Below are 13,257 nucleotides of genomic sequence, written 5' to 3'. Positions count from 1 at the left end.
ATATATAATATATGTGCGCATATTTGGTTCTTCAAACAAAGCTGATTCCACCAAGGGAAAGAAAGCGTCAGGGTATGCTTGAGCAATGTGTTAAATCTATATATTCCATCGTGACTAGCTTTAGCCATTGTAATTCTCCGTCTTATTTCTGTGGAACATTTGGCATCAGATGTTATCATATATCCTAGATATTTAAACTGTTGGACTTGTTTGATCATCTACACAATTTAAAAATTAATTATAGAAGGCGGGCTTCGGCCTAGCCTGCCAGGGCCAACCCGGGCTGAAAGAGCGATAGGCTTCACCGTCCACTAGCAGGAGAACCGAGAACCTGACAAAAGATAATTCCCACCACACGAGAATGATTGAACTCGGATTCCGCAAATTCTAAAAAGAAATACAGACCCATTGTTGCGTCATGGTATAGGCCTGTGCCTTGAACTTGAACACTCGTTCTTGAAGATTACATCATTCATAACGTCAGTTACGCGCGCGTTGGTCTCACCGTGCGCCACGTCGGTGCTACGTACAGCTGCTGATGAAACGAACCTTGGAGGACATGACTGACATAGATCTAAAGAAGGATTGTCCGTCCTGTCTTGTTAGTTGTATCGGTCTTGGGTACACCAAGGAGCTTAGAACTTTTAATCTCCTTGGGGTACACCCATGCCATGCCGGTGTACATGTTCAGCTTGAGGAGAGAGTACTGAAGAGAGAACGTGCAATTGTAGATCTATAAAGAAGTGGACTCCATTAGTTCACACTGTCACTGTGTACGTATTATACAGCTATATACTTCCCATGTCTTTCTCGAGCATTTTACCTCATTCATCGATGCGTTTGCTATAGATCTAGTCTTCAAAAAAAGTAAACAGCGGTAAAAACTTAGCCTACTATTACTTAGCTATAGCGTTATAATAACACCAATCGCCGTGTCTTTTTCCGACCTCTTGTTAATAAAATCTGCTGAATTGGTAGATCTACGTGTGGAATGTTACGACGAAAGGTTAATCTGGGTGATCTGCTTCTATCGAGTCGATACCCTATAGTTGAACGGGTGTTTACCGTACATTGCAGATTAATTTATAAGGTGAAAAAACTCTGAACTTGACATGATTCAGGATGGCCTTGACATTTCTAAGTAAAGCTTTTTTGTGTACGTTCATGCCGGTGAACACGTTCAGCTTGAGAGGGAATTCTGAAGAGAGAAGTAGATATGAATAGCAGGACTGTATAAAGAAGCTCGTTTTTTTCTTAATAATTTCTAATTGTTTTTTGGTTCTTAAAAATTATAGTATTGTTTGACCATAAAAAGAACTACAGTGAAAGCACAACAAATAACCAATGTCCCCATGGATGAAAAATAGCCGCTCGGGAAAAATCTGGACACCGGACAGTGGGGAGAGATAAGAGAGAAGGAGAACAATAATAAACAAGAAGTCTTGCCTGTGACTTCGGTGATTTTACATTTGCCTTTTGTAACCTTGAATGGTCTACCGGCTCTTGATTTAGGTTTGCATTGTGTTTATGGTTCGTTGTTTTGTTGGTTTGGCTGAGAGAGGTGTTTCGAATAATGTCACACAGTGCATTCTTTTCAACAACAATGCACACTTCCTCGCTTGGACACAATTTTTTTTCGACTTGATGATCTCTTGTTATTGTTGATGTTATCCAATTTGTAGCCGTAGCCTGGATCGTGGCGGTTTGTATGCACATTGCAGTTTCCACAGCTGGGTAAATTTTTACTTTCACTCCCGCACACAGTTGCACTGTTTCAGGGGGTCAAACTGCAGTACTGTATGCTGCAGATCAACAAAGCCACTAAAACTGTCGCAAATCAATTATTTGGGACGGGAGGACTTCCATAACGAGCGACCACCCCATCAAACACAATTATAAAGAAGAGGCCTAGATCTAGACCTAGATTCTAACCCTAACCCTAACCTTCATTTGAAAATACCTTCAAAAGGTCCTGCGAGAAAACAAGACTGCTCGACCTTGGCAAAGTAACCTATTTTGCATGGTAGCGTCAATTGCCACCGAATGAAGCGGTGTCAAGTCTGAAAACAACACTATCTTTAGCATTATACATAATGTGTGTCCCATGGGTCAATTTATTCTCAACTAATTTCATTGGACAAGCATCTAGTCTAGAGCTACGGTACCAACTTGGCGTGTTTTCAATGAGACGTATCTAGATCTAGGCTAGCCTTAGCCTACACTTTGTTGTAGAACCAACACAGGCAATTCTAGAAGTAGGCCTAGAAGGTCACAAACGCACACAAACTTTTCAAGCAGAAATTCACGTTATATCCGGGAACATAAATCGGGGGACGGGGGTCAGGAAAACACACACACACACACACACACAGGCGAACGCACAACACCGAGCACGCGAGCACAATTGTAAGTGAAGGCCGTCGTTATTCGGACTCGAGTCCGAGAGTCCGAATAACATTTTTTCATATTCGGACTCGAGTCCGAATAAAAAAAATTCTTATTCGGACTCGAGTCCGAATATGAAAAAATGTTATTCGGACTCGGGTCCGGAAAAAAGGAAGTGTCTTCGTTCTATAGATCTAACGTTCAGTGCTTCCAATTTTCCGCCATTTTTTTTGTTTTCCCCACACCTTATCTGCCGATCCATTGCCCGCCGCCTCATTGATACGCCTCTCCCCCCCCCCCCCCCCACGTTTCCCACTTTCATTGTTGTAGAAAAAGGTAAAATTGAAGATTAGCAGACCACCTGGCATATTATGAGCTGTGTAAAAAAAAAAAAAAGACCGATTCGTTCAAATACACAAGCCTGTGTCATATCGATTGTTTACCAAGAAAAAGTTGTGTTGCTGTGTAGAGCTGAGCATACGGCAACTTTTGATTCCATAGACCAGCGCACAATTCATTACGTATTCATTACGTAGATCTACGTCAAGACTAGCTTATTATTGTAATAATGATAAGTTGCCAGGGGGAAAAAGACCGACGCTTATGCGACGTTCAAAGCCCGGACCGATAGTGCCCCCCACCACCCTCCCCGACACGCACACAGCCACACGTGTGCAGGCCGCCCATCCGACCCCGACACATGCTAACGAGCCATCTTTAATTGCCTCTGATGACCTCTTGATAAATAAACATTTATTAGAAGCGCTATAACTTTTCAGGCTGGCCTCAAATTCATCATAAGATTAAAACTCGGCTCCTGCACAAAACGCCTTTTTGCCCGAAGTGATCCCGGTTTCTACCCAGCCTGAGGCGAGTCACGAGTGAGGCAGGACAGGAAGCCGGATTCACGAGTCACAGGAAGTCGGAAGTGATGTCATGCTGGACAAGAATCAGAGTCCGAATAACATTTTTTCATATTCGGACTCGAGTCCAAATAATCACTTCGATAAGTCAATAAGCTAGATCTACCCACAAACGCAAAAGAGCTCCAATTTACTCGGTGGCAATTGACAATAAGTCAATTTTTGTCAATCGCCACCGCGTCACTCGGTGGCAATTGACACTACCATTTTGCATTTAGTCACCCAGCAAAAACTAAACGAAATGACTATTTCTCCTAACGTTCTGAGAAATAGTGCCGATCTTTATTTCACCGAACAGTTTCCGGCTTCCGGTCTCATGATTTTTTGCCTATTGCGAGAGTTCGGCGCCAACTTTCATTCTGACTCTGGTCTGGGAAGGAACACCGCATGGCAAGCCTGCCTACAGACAACTTTCAGTAACACCCACCACTGTCATGCACATGTACACACACAAACTTATACTCACACTAACTAAACATGATCAGTGGGCAACTTTTGAATGTATGACGAGCTGAGCTGTGGATGGAGAGACTGTGTGAGTGAAAGAACGGGTGAAAGGAAGAATGTACGAGTGTATCCACAGGCGACAGCAACTACAAAGACGATGAGACCGACCCCCCTGGCCTGGTCCACAGCTCACGAACGAAAGGAATGCGGCTTAGGCAGTGTTTTGCCTATTAGATATTATTGTCCATGGTTCGCAGGGTGCAAGGGAATGAGTGAGATTTTCTTTGTGTGTGCCTGGAGGGAGGGTGTGGGGTGTGAAAGTCATGCGGACGGGGATGAGCCGCGGGAGAGAACACGGGAATTGAATGAGTGAAACTGAAAGAGAAGTACGACTCATGAGCCCTGGAGTGAATGGATCCTGTGTTTCTATTTTTGTATACTTTGAACTGTTACTGAATAAAATAAAGGCTGAAATAAAGTAAAGCCCGAAAAACAAACACACACACACTCCTCACTTTCCACTTACACACTTACTACTACACACAGACAGACTCACACATGCACACATGCATACACACACACACACACACACACACACACACACACACACACACACACACACACACAGGAGCAAATTTTGGGGTCAATATCTATTTCAATTTTCAAGAGCTACCGGTAGTCTAGAGATTTTTAGATGAGTGTAAAAACATAAAAAAGAAAGGTTTCACAACAGAATGAAATCAAAATTAAAACAGCTCGTAAACAACCACAAAAATTAACAAATAAGGGCGTGCGTCCACCTGTCCGAAGAAGATTGGCTGTTTTAACCCTAAATGTGCGTAATTTTAAAAAAAAGTACAGGATAAAACATGCAAATTATGGAATCACATTAAAAGGGGCCTGCCAGTGTCAGTACATGCTATCTGTTTTGGTGGAACGTACGCTCTAACATAACACATTTAAATCTATACATATATATATATATATATTTAGAGAATCTAATGAAGGTAGGAACATCAAATTAAATGACGTTACACTATACAACATCCCCCCCCCCCCCACCCCTTTTCCTTAACAAAAAAAATTGATAGAAAAGCAACACATCAGAACAATAACAAGGAAAAAAAATACACACTAACAAAATAAAACACCACAAAGAGGGAAAAATAAGTAACTAACGTATTCAAATTCAACAAATCAACGTGGTGACAACAAGTGAGAAATAGACGAAGTGAAGCTGAGTGAACTTTCTTTCAAAAGTAAAGAGGTTCGGTTTCTTTTAAAAAATGTTTTTTAATTATTTGACTTTCATTTCCCGATTCGGGGACAAAAAATGCCAAAAAATCGAGCCACGATTGATTGGTCGCGGGTCGCAGCCGCGACAAATGCAGATTCTAGTTCTATGTGTCGTTATCAATAACCCTCCGTAGATCTAGATCTAAATCTAGACAGCACACGAGTGAACACAACACATTAAGTTCAACAGCAGCACCCTTCATAGGCAACACGTCATATGTGTAGCGAAAAACTGTTTGGAACTGTAGCATTTCTTTATATATTTACTGCGGACATTTTTTGGACCGATTGAACCATATTGTATACGAACAATCTTTGGTTGGCCTATAGATCTGCTATAATATAGATCTAGATTCTATATATAATATCCAAAATTTGCGGGAAAGGATGTGATTTCAGAGTGTTCGGAGAAATAGTGCCCAGCTTTATTTTCCCGAACGTTCGGAGAAATAGTGCCGGCCAAAACTAAAATCTTTCTTGTAAAAAAAAAAATCCCCTGTTTTTACCCATAATTTGTTACTTTACAGAGTTAAATCTAGAATCTAGATCTAGATCTAGCTCTAAAAATTGACTTCGATACAAAAAATGCTTCTTCCCAGTCCTCGCAGAATGGCATAAAATGAAAGATGACGCCTAAATCTCACTAATAACCTAAAAATCTTGAGAACGAAAACTGTTAGAGGACAAATAGAAGATAGAAGTTTATTTTCCTGAGCATTTGGAGAGATAGTCTCTTCGTTTAAAAATATCTAAGTTGGCGTGTGTGTGTAGCCTGACTGTGATTCAAGTTGATCAGGGTGTATGTAAGTGTAAGCTCCCATTCCCAGATGGTTTTTTTTTTTAACAGTAGTATTAATTGCGACGGAGTGACGCTGTGACAACTAACGCGGTGTTAATTGCGACAGAGTGAACACGGAGTTCTTTTACCTTGATGATTAGAAATTCTAATGGAATCTTACATCATCTAGATCTAGATCTACCATTTCCGCTTCGCTTCCCAGCGTGGTGGTCCTAGTTTTAATCTTCTCCGCCTGACAAGGAAGGCTTTCTAGAGCAGGCATTCAAATCTTTCGACAAATTTGACAAAGCTTTTGCTAAATTTAAAGATGAAAATTTTTTTTGCCCTCTGGAAGAAATTACTGAAACAGTTGAGAAGGCGAACTTAAAGTGTGTGGCAAAAATCCACAAAGACTTTTTCTGTACAATAGAGTTGACTTTATCTGTACACATTATAGACAGCCCAAATATTGAAGCAACAAATATTACAACAAATACAAACCATCAGCAGCATACAACAGCCACAAAAACCACTAGGGACAACAACAGCAACAACAACAACAAGAAAAGAGCTGTGACTGTCTTTGTTTGTTAGTTTGGTTAACCCACCGCCACTGGATCCCCACAATCGTATTGTCAGACATTTCAAACATTCTCCTAGTAATAAACTCCTAATGTCCGGAGCTTCATTAAACTGGCTGTTTTCCTCCAGTATTTTTGCAAAGTCCAGATGCATGCACATCTGTGTATAGTCCCTTTACACCAAGCCTTCGCGCAGGTAGGGCATACGGTCCCTTAGCGCCCAACACTATGGGGGCGTACGGTCCTCTAGCACCAAGCACTATTTGGGCGTACGGTCCCCTAACATCAGCCTTGGAAGTAATGATGAATGATGATGCTGTAGTGGTGGTGGAAAACCCTGATTTCGAGTTGCCAGTTACTGTGTACTTAGACACTACATCGTGCAATGAGAGTGCAGTCTTTTGACTTTTACTTTTGACACAATTACACACAGTCCTTTCTTGGTAATTCTAGTTCGAAATCTGGTTTTATGTAAAGTCCCCCGACGACAGTTATATTATGTAACCTATTTACACTCACACATAACTCACTTAGAAGCCGAGTCCGAATAGATAAAACCTTTTTTTCCGGACCGGAGTCCAAATAGATATATAAGCCATATTCGGACTTGAGTCCGAGTAGATAAGAATCTAATTGGACTCGAGTCCGAATAGAGCTGGCCATTTCCTTAGCCTTTACTTGGTTTGAACCCTCAGACTCGGGATAGAATTTTTGTATCGAAGTAGCTAGCCATACTTAGGTATAGGCCCTTTTGACCGAAACCTATAAAGTACACCGGTCTGGTTAGTAATTATTCAGGCGAAGTGGCTTATAAAATAAGTACGGCTAGTCTAGCCTGACAGTCTAGCTGTACTTAAGATCTAGGTAGGCCCTAATATTGACCGAAACCTGTTGACTACACAGGTCTCATTAGATCTAGTACCAGTAATTATTCCGGTTTAAAATACATGCTTGTCAGTAAGGCACCTTTTAGTTTCGTCTGAAATGCAATAGGTATTGCAAACTAAAATTATATTATTTACAATTCAGTCATCATTATTAAGTATGGCTAGCCTGCCAATCTAGCCGTCCTTAAGTACGGCTGGTCTAGCCGTCTAGCTTGCCAGTCTAGCCGTACTTATTGTAGGTCCTATTAGTATTAGAAACCTGTTGAGTACACAGCCGTTCAGCCATCGTTATTAAGTACGGCTAGCCTGCCAGTCTAGCCGTACTTGTTTTAGGCCCAATTAGTATTAGAAATTTGTTGAGTACACAGGTTTCATTTGTAATTATTCAGGTTTAAATATATAATGCACTATCAGTAAGACGCCTTTTTGTTTCTTTTCAAAAAAACAATTCAGTAGTTCCTATTTTTTGCTGTTTGTCAGTCAAGCCATCATTATTAAGTTTCTCAGTGGAATAATTACAAAAGCCAAAGAAGGATGTCAACTTTTTGTCAAATATATTTTTTACTAAACTCAGGAAATGAATAAATAAAAAATTAGGCTCTGTCATGGGGACCTATCTATCTTTTTGCAGGTACTTACCAACTTTCAACTCTGCAGCTGTTGCAGTTTTATGGGAAAAGTGAAACATGTTTCCAAGTTGCCAAATATGTGATGGATGTATAGATTGATTCTCCATTCCTTTTTCGTAGTTGTTCACTCTAGAATTTCAAAGGTGTGGAATCAGTGCGAACGGCTAGTGAACGGAAACCTCACTTGTTTACAATGGCGTTTTAGAAGACAGACTTTCCCAAGAATAGATCTAAACGAAACTAATGAAAAACTGAAAATTAAACTACAGTGACTTCAGGCTCCTCGATAAAACTGCACCCTTTATATGATTCTTAACCACCGTTAATATTGTCAAATTCGAAAGTTAAGTGGTTCGGAGGTTTTAGGCGACCAAAGTGACGGACTTTCACAAATATATATATATAATATAGAGATACCTTCGTAGGCTAGTTAGACAATCTCAAGCTCAGTCAATCTGTGTTCTTCTCCGTTCAATTCGAATCTTGGCTACTGTCTCATAAATTTGGAATTTAGATCCTCATTAACTTTGGGACTATGTTTATTGGTGTGTTTCATGTTTATTATAGTGGACATGGTACCATGGGATAAAGGTGCTTGCAGTTTTTCAGTTCAGAACATTTTTATTTCAGACTTGGTAGATTGGGGTAATAAATTATGTAGGATTCAACCTTAAGAATTACCTGATTACTTAATTTTTAAAAGTTAGACGTCTTCTTATTTGTCCTTTTCCGTTACTAAAAAAAATTGACAGGCTTTATTTTCAGACTACCGCATGTGACTAGTGCATTTCGTATTGAGTGATAGCAGCATGCATGGAAGTGGGGCTGTGGAGCAAAACGAACATGCAGCACCTAGAACAATATGGACTAGTCACACAAGTAAATGTAAAAGTCTGAAAATGAAACATCTATCTAAGGCCTAAGGATGAAATTTCTGGTGACTTTTCAAGTAGAAAATGACAGTAGGGGAATAGAATCTACAGGAAAAAAATAGTTATCAGGGAAATCTGAAGGTTGAATGTTTACCTTTTTACCTGAGTTATAACAAAGTCTGAATAAATCATTCCAAACTGGAAAATTGCTGAGGTGTCTACCGTGTATGTCACTATATGTAATCTCGCCTTCCCTCAAATATCATGTACACTATACACTGATTTGAAAAGGTGCGGATAGACTCAAATTGAAACAAACTCAAAATTACTGTCAACTTTAGTAAGAAAAAGCTGGTCATTGCATTGGCACTTCACTTTGCCAGATTTGTATGGGTAATTTTCAAATCCTTTCTTGAAATGCATCTGAAGACAGTCACCCTCAACTTTTTGGTGCCACCTAATGGAAATTTTCTCAAGATAGTTACAAAAATGATGTAATCTCTGTGCACTCAAAAATATAAACTCTGTCTCCTGTGTGTGTATCATTGTTTTATTTACATTTGATTTATTTTCCCACAGGCAGTGACTGGTTTTGCCTGTAGTATAGACAGAGGTCCACAGGCAGTGACTGGTTTTGCCTGTAGTATAGACAGAGGTCCACAGGCAGTGACTGTTTTTGCCTGTAGTATAGAGAGAGGTCCACAGGCAGTGACTGGTTTTGCCTGTAGTATAGAGAGAGGCTGTGGCTGCCGCCAAAGACAGAACATATTGAAGAAGTTTTCTTCTCTCCGACTGCAACCATGTCATCCTCAAACAATACAGATGTTGATTTTGAGCCAACCGGAGATAATGCTGTGGATAACGAAATCAGGAAGTGGCTGTTATGGGACAAGGTTTGTGAAGCAGGAAATTTCATGTGTGGCTGGCGGATACTGTGGTGTGGTTTGTTCCTTCTTTCCCATCAAAACCCTACGGGGCAGTGCTACTGACTGAAGTGTCTTTAGGCCATTCCCAAAGGGGAGAATATTAACCATGTTCTTATGCTCTGTAGAATTGTAACTGTGAATGGGCTGATTCATCAATGTCATACCCATAACTGCCAGAACTGCAACAGGGAACTGCTGCTTTTTCTTTCCTAATCCTTACTATGTGTGTGTGTGTGTGTGTTTGGCGTGCATGTGTGTGCACATGTGTGCGTGAGTGTGTGTGTGATTGTGTGTGTTAGTGTGTGTGAGGGTGTATGAGTGTAAGTGTGTGTGTGTGTCGCGTGCGTGAATATTGTTCATAAATATGCATTTATGTAAAGCGCCTAGAGCTGTGTTTACATGGGAGTGGGCGATATAGAAATGATCTTCATTTTTATTATTATTATTATTTTCCTCTACTTCTTTTGTATGTTTGTCACACTCTTGTGACCCGCTGTTTCCGGGGTGCCTTGATAGTCGAAGCAGACTTTGTGCTGTTGAAGCTAGAGAGGTGAGCAGAGCAGAGTAATTTTGATTCCTTGTAAGGACTTCTCTGTTGACATCCACCCCTTGGCGCTCATATGAACTTATGCAGTTGCGAGCGCCGTAAAACCTCAACTAAAACTACAACTTTCTTATCAAACATCTGTCGGCCTTATATATCTTTCCTTGTTCTTTTCTTTGTGGATCATGGTACTCTTTAATAGTGGGTACTTAAAACTTGTTGTTAAGGTCTGCCTCAATCTTTCCATGAATGTTTAATATGTAAGTGTAAGTGTTTTGACATTTTAAAGTGAGAAGATTATTTTTTAATTTTATAAAGTAAGATTAGACTTATTTTCCCAAAGGAAGTTCTTCCTGTTACCACCAATGAGGATTTAAGCAAAGCACTGTCCATCTTGTCGTTTCACAGACAGACAGTACTGTTTACAGCGCGCACACACACACACACACACACACACACACACACACACACACACACACAAATGCAAACAAAATTGAAAGAAAGAATAAATAAGAGTTCCTTCCTGACAATAGATCTTTTCTTGTTCAGAATGAAAAGACAAGACTTGAAATCAAAGCTCTTGTGGACGAAAAGAATATCCCGGAGTTGAAACGATTGCTGTTGCACAGAATGGAGTTTGGCACTGCAGGTCAGTTTAATCAGCTTGCTCTTAGAATTCTTTGCTTTTTTTTTTTTTTTAAGCCATGGTAAGATTCAAGCATTTTGATATATATATATATATATAAGTAATGGCATACTGTCTCAGAACTCGCTTTTGAGAACTATGTATAATTATATCTGATTACGTGCCTACAATAAACCCTTTATCGTCTTGGTCTTTACTTTATGAATTGTATGGATGAACTTAGTCAATGTGGAATGAATCCAAGCAGGAAGGTGTTCATCCCAAGCAGGAAGATGAAGATACCGGATAAAATATCTTTTGCTCTGTGGAATTCATGTGCAAGACGAAGAACGTAAATTTCATATTAATTTCGAGACACCACTGGAAGGTACGGTATTGGATGAGCCGTTTGTTTGGTGTGATTCGGTTATTTTTCTGTGTTGTCTGAAATCGCAATAAAAAAATACTTACTCAGTTGCTCACCTCCAGAAGAATTTCCGTTGTTTTGGTAAGGTTCTAATTCTTTTAGTTTTTTAGCAATTTTTAGGTCTATGCAATCATCATGTGTGTTTGTGAGCAGCAATTGGGTGATACTGAAATCTTGTTTTTTGATATTCAGGTCTACGAACACGCATGGGTCCCGGTAATTCACAGATGAATGACTTGACAATGATACAAACAACTCAGGTGGGTGGTTGACAGGTGCTCTGGTGTACTTTGCTCCTTGTTTTTTTTCTATCAAACCTATATCGTCCTTAGTTTTCCTGCTTCTTTTATTTGTATATATTATTCTTTAATAATGTCTAAGTCTTTGGGGCTTATGACCTATTTTATTTGTTTTGTAAGTGCCGTAAAACATTCACTAAAGCTAAAAGCTAACAACTCAGCCTAGTGAAGTTGGTGGGACTTAATATAATGTCGGAGTCTGTTATGCGTTTTGCTTATGAATATGGTATATATATGTGTGTGCCAGCATGTACTTGTGACTTGAGTGTCTATGGGTTTATGTGTTTGTATGTGTGTGTGAAAGGCTGGGTTTTAGCATTTATGTGTGTGTGTGTGTGTGTGTGTGTTGTGCATACCTATGTGAAAGGCTGGACAGAAGCATTTGTACATGTGTGTTTGTGAAAGACGGGAAGGGATCATGTCTGTACTTATTATTATGCTTGTATAAATAATGTTTGCCTTTCAAATTGATTGTGTTAAGCATGGTTAGGTTATTTTGCTGCTGCTACTCTCTTCATGGCGTAAATCCTGTCATAACATACTACTTGTTTTGTTTGATGTAGGGTCTGGCGAAATACCTGAAGGCTTCTCTGCCTACTGTGAGCTCAAAAGGTGTTGTCATTGGCTTTGATGGGAGACACAATAGTTACAAGTGAGTTGTGAGAGTGCTGGTTCTCTTTATATTTGTATAATGGGACGGGAGTGCTGGTTCTCTTTATTTTTGTGTAATGGGACGGAGACAAAATTTCCTTGAACTGGCGTCTGGTGTAGCGTTGGGTGCCTGGCCGTGGCACACGAAAACCCGAGTTTGATTCTCGTGTGGGGAGAATTTTTATTGAGTATCTTCAGTCTTTATGCTGGGACATTGTATCCCTCTCATCTGGGGCTGGCCCTGACAGGCAGGGTTGAAGCCAGTCACCTAAATGGTCTAAATTGTGTCTTTGAGGGTGTAACAACACAAAAATTCTTGCTTCCTATGCCCTTTCACACTGATTTCATTTGTCTGATTTCTGGGAGTTTTTACCTTAGGGGCTCAGATTTCAGGGAAAGGTTTGGGGGGGGGGGGGTATGGGGGTGTAGGGTTCAAAAGGACGGAGATAAAGGGTTCAAAAGGACGGGGATAAAGAAAGTGTTCAAAAGGACGGAGATTAAGGGTTAAAAAAAGGACGGATATGAAGGGTTTAAAAAAGGACGGAGATGAAGGGTTCAAAAGGACGGGGATGAGGGGTTCAAAAGGACGGAGATGAGGGGTTCAAAAGGACTGCCCGTCATTCATAAACTGATGATGACCTTTTTCATCTAAGGAAGGAAGAGAAGTTATAGACCATGCTGAAGTGGCAGCTAGCAAGGTGTAGAGAGAAATGGCATAATGATAGTTCAATGTTTTAGTTTCATTACATCTGAGCTACTGATGATGATAAGCACAATTAGAACAATCTTCACCATGGTGAACATTATGCTATGATATGCCCATATATGGTCGCTTTTAAGGACAATCGGGCTAACCCAGATTTCGGGGGTTTCCAGAAATCTTGACCGACACCAAAAGTGGGCATTGCCTTACCTATAGGAGAAGTTTGGTTTCATTGGTGTTTATATTTGTTTGCTTATAGAGAAAACTCTCCTTTTATTTTAAAG

The 13,257-nt window shown here is 40.1% G+C and overlaps 1 protein-coding gene across 3 annotated transcripts in view; it reads left to right on the top strand.

Moving 5' to 3' along the window:
- The first annotated feature begins 1,134 nt into the window (after positions 1-1,134).
- LOC101859961 (phosphoglucomutase-2) overlaps positions 1,135-13,257 on the top strand; it is a 35,240-nt gene continuing 23,117 nt past the window's right edge. Inside the window, exons 1-5 of one of the 3 annotated variants that reach the window (XM_035971781.1) lie at positions 1,135-1,210; positions 9,378-9,691; positions 10,818-10,917; positions 11,513-11,580; positions 12,183-12,271. In XM_035971781.1, the coding sequence (XP_035827674.1) occupies positions 9,599-9,691; positions 10,818-10,917; positions 11,513-11,580; positions 12,183-12,271 (350 nt within the window). In that variant the 5' untranslated portion in view covers positions 1,135-1,210; positions 9,378-9,598. Of the gene's footprint in view, positions 1,211-1,301; positions 1,513-9,377; positions 9,692-10,817; positions 10,918-11,512; positions 11,581-12,182; positions 12,272-13,257 lie in introns of those variants that run through there. The other 2 variants (XM_005105976.3, XM_005105975.3) reach the window with 2 other exon arrangements.

Source organism: Aplysia californica, unplaced genomic scaffold, assembly GCF_000002075.1.
Source record: "Aplysia californica isolate F4 #8 unplaced genomic scaffold, AplCal3.0 scaffold00504, whole genome shotgun sequence".
NCBI lineage: Eukaryota > Metazoa > Mollusca > Gastropoda > Aplysiida > Aplysiidae > Aplysia > Aplysia californica.
The sequence above is the reverse complement of the archived record's forward strand: the minus strand, read 5'-3'. Positions and strand labels throughout refer to the sequence as shown.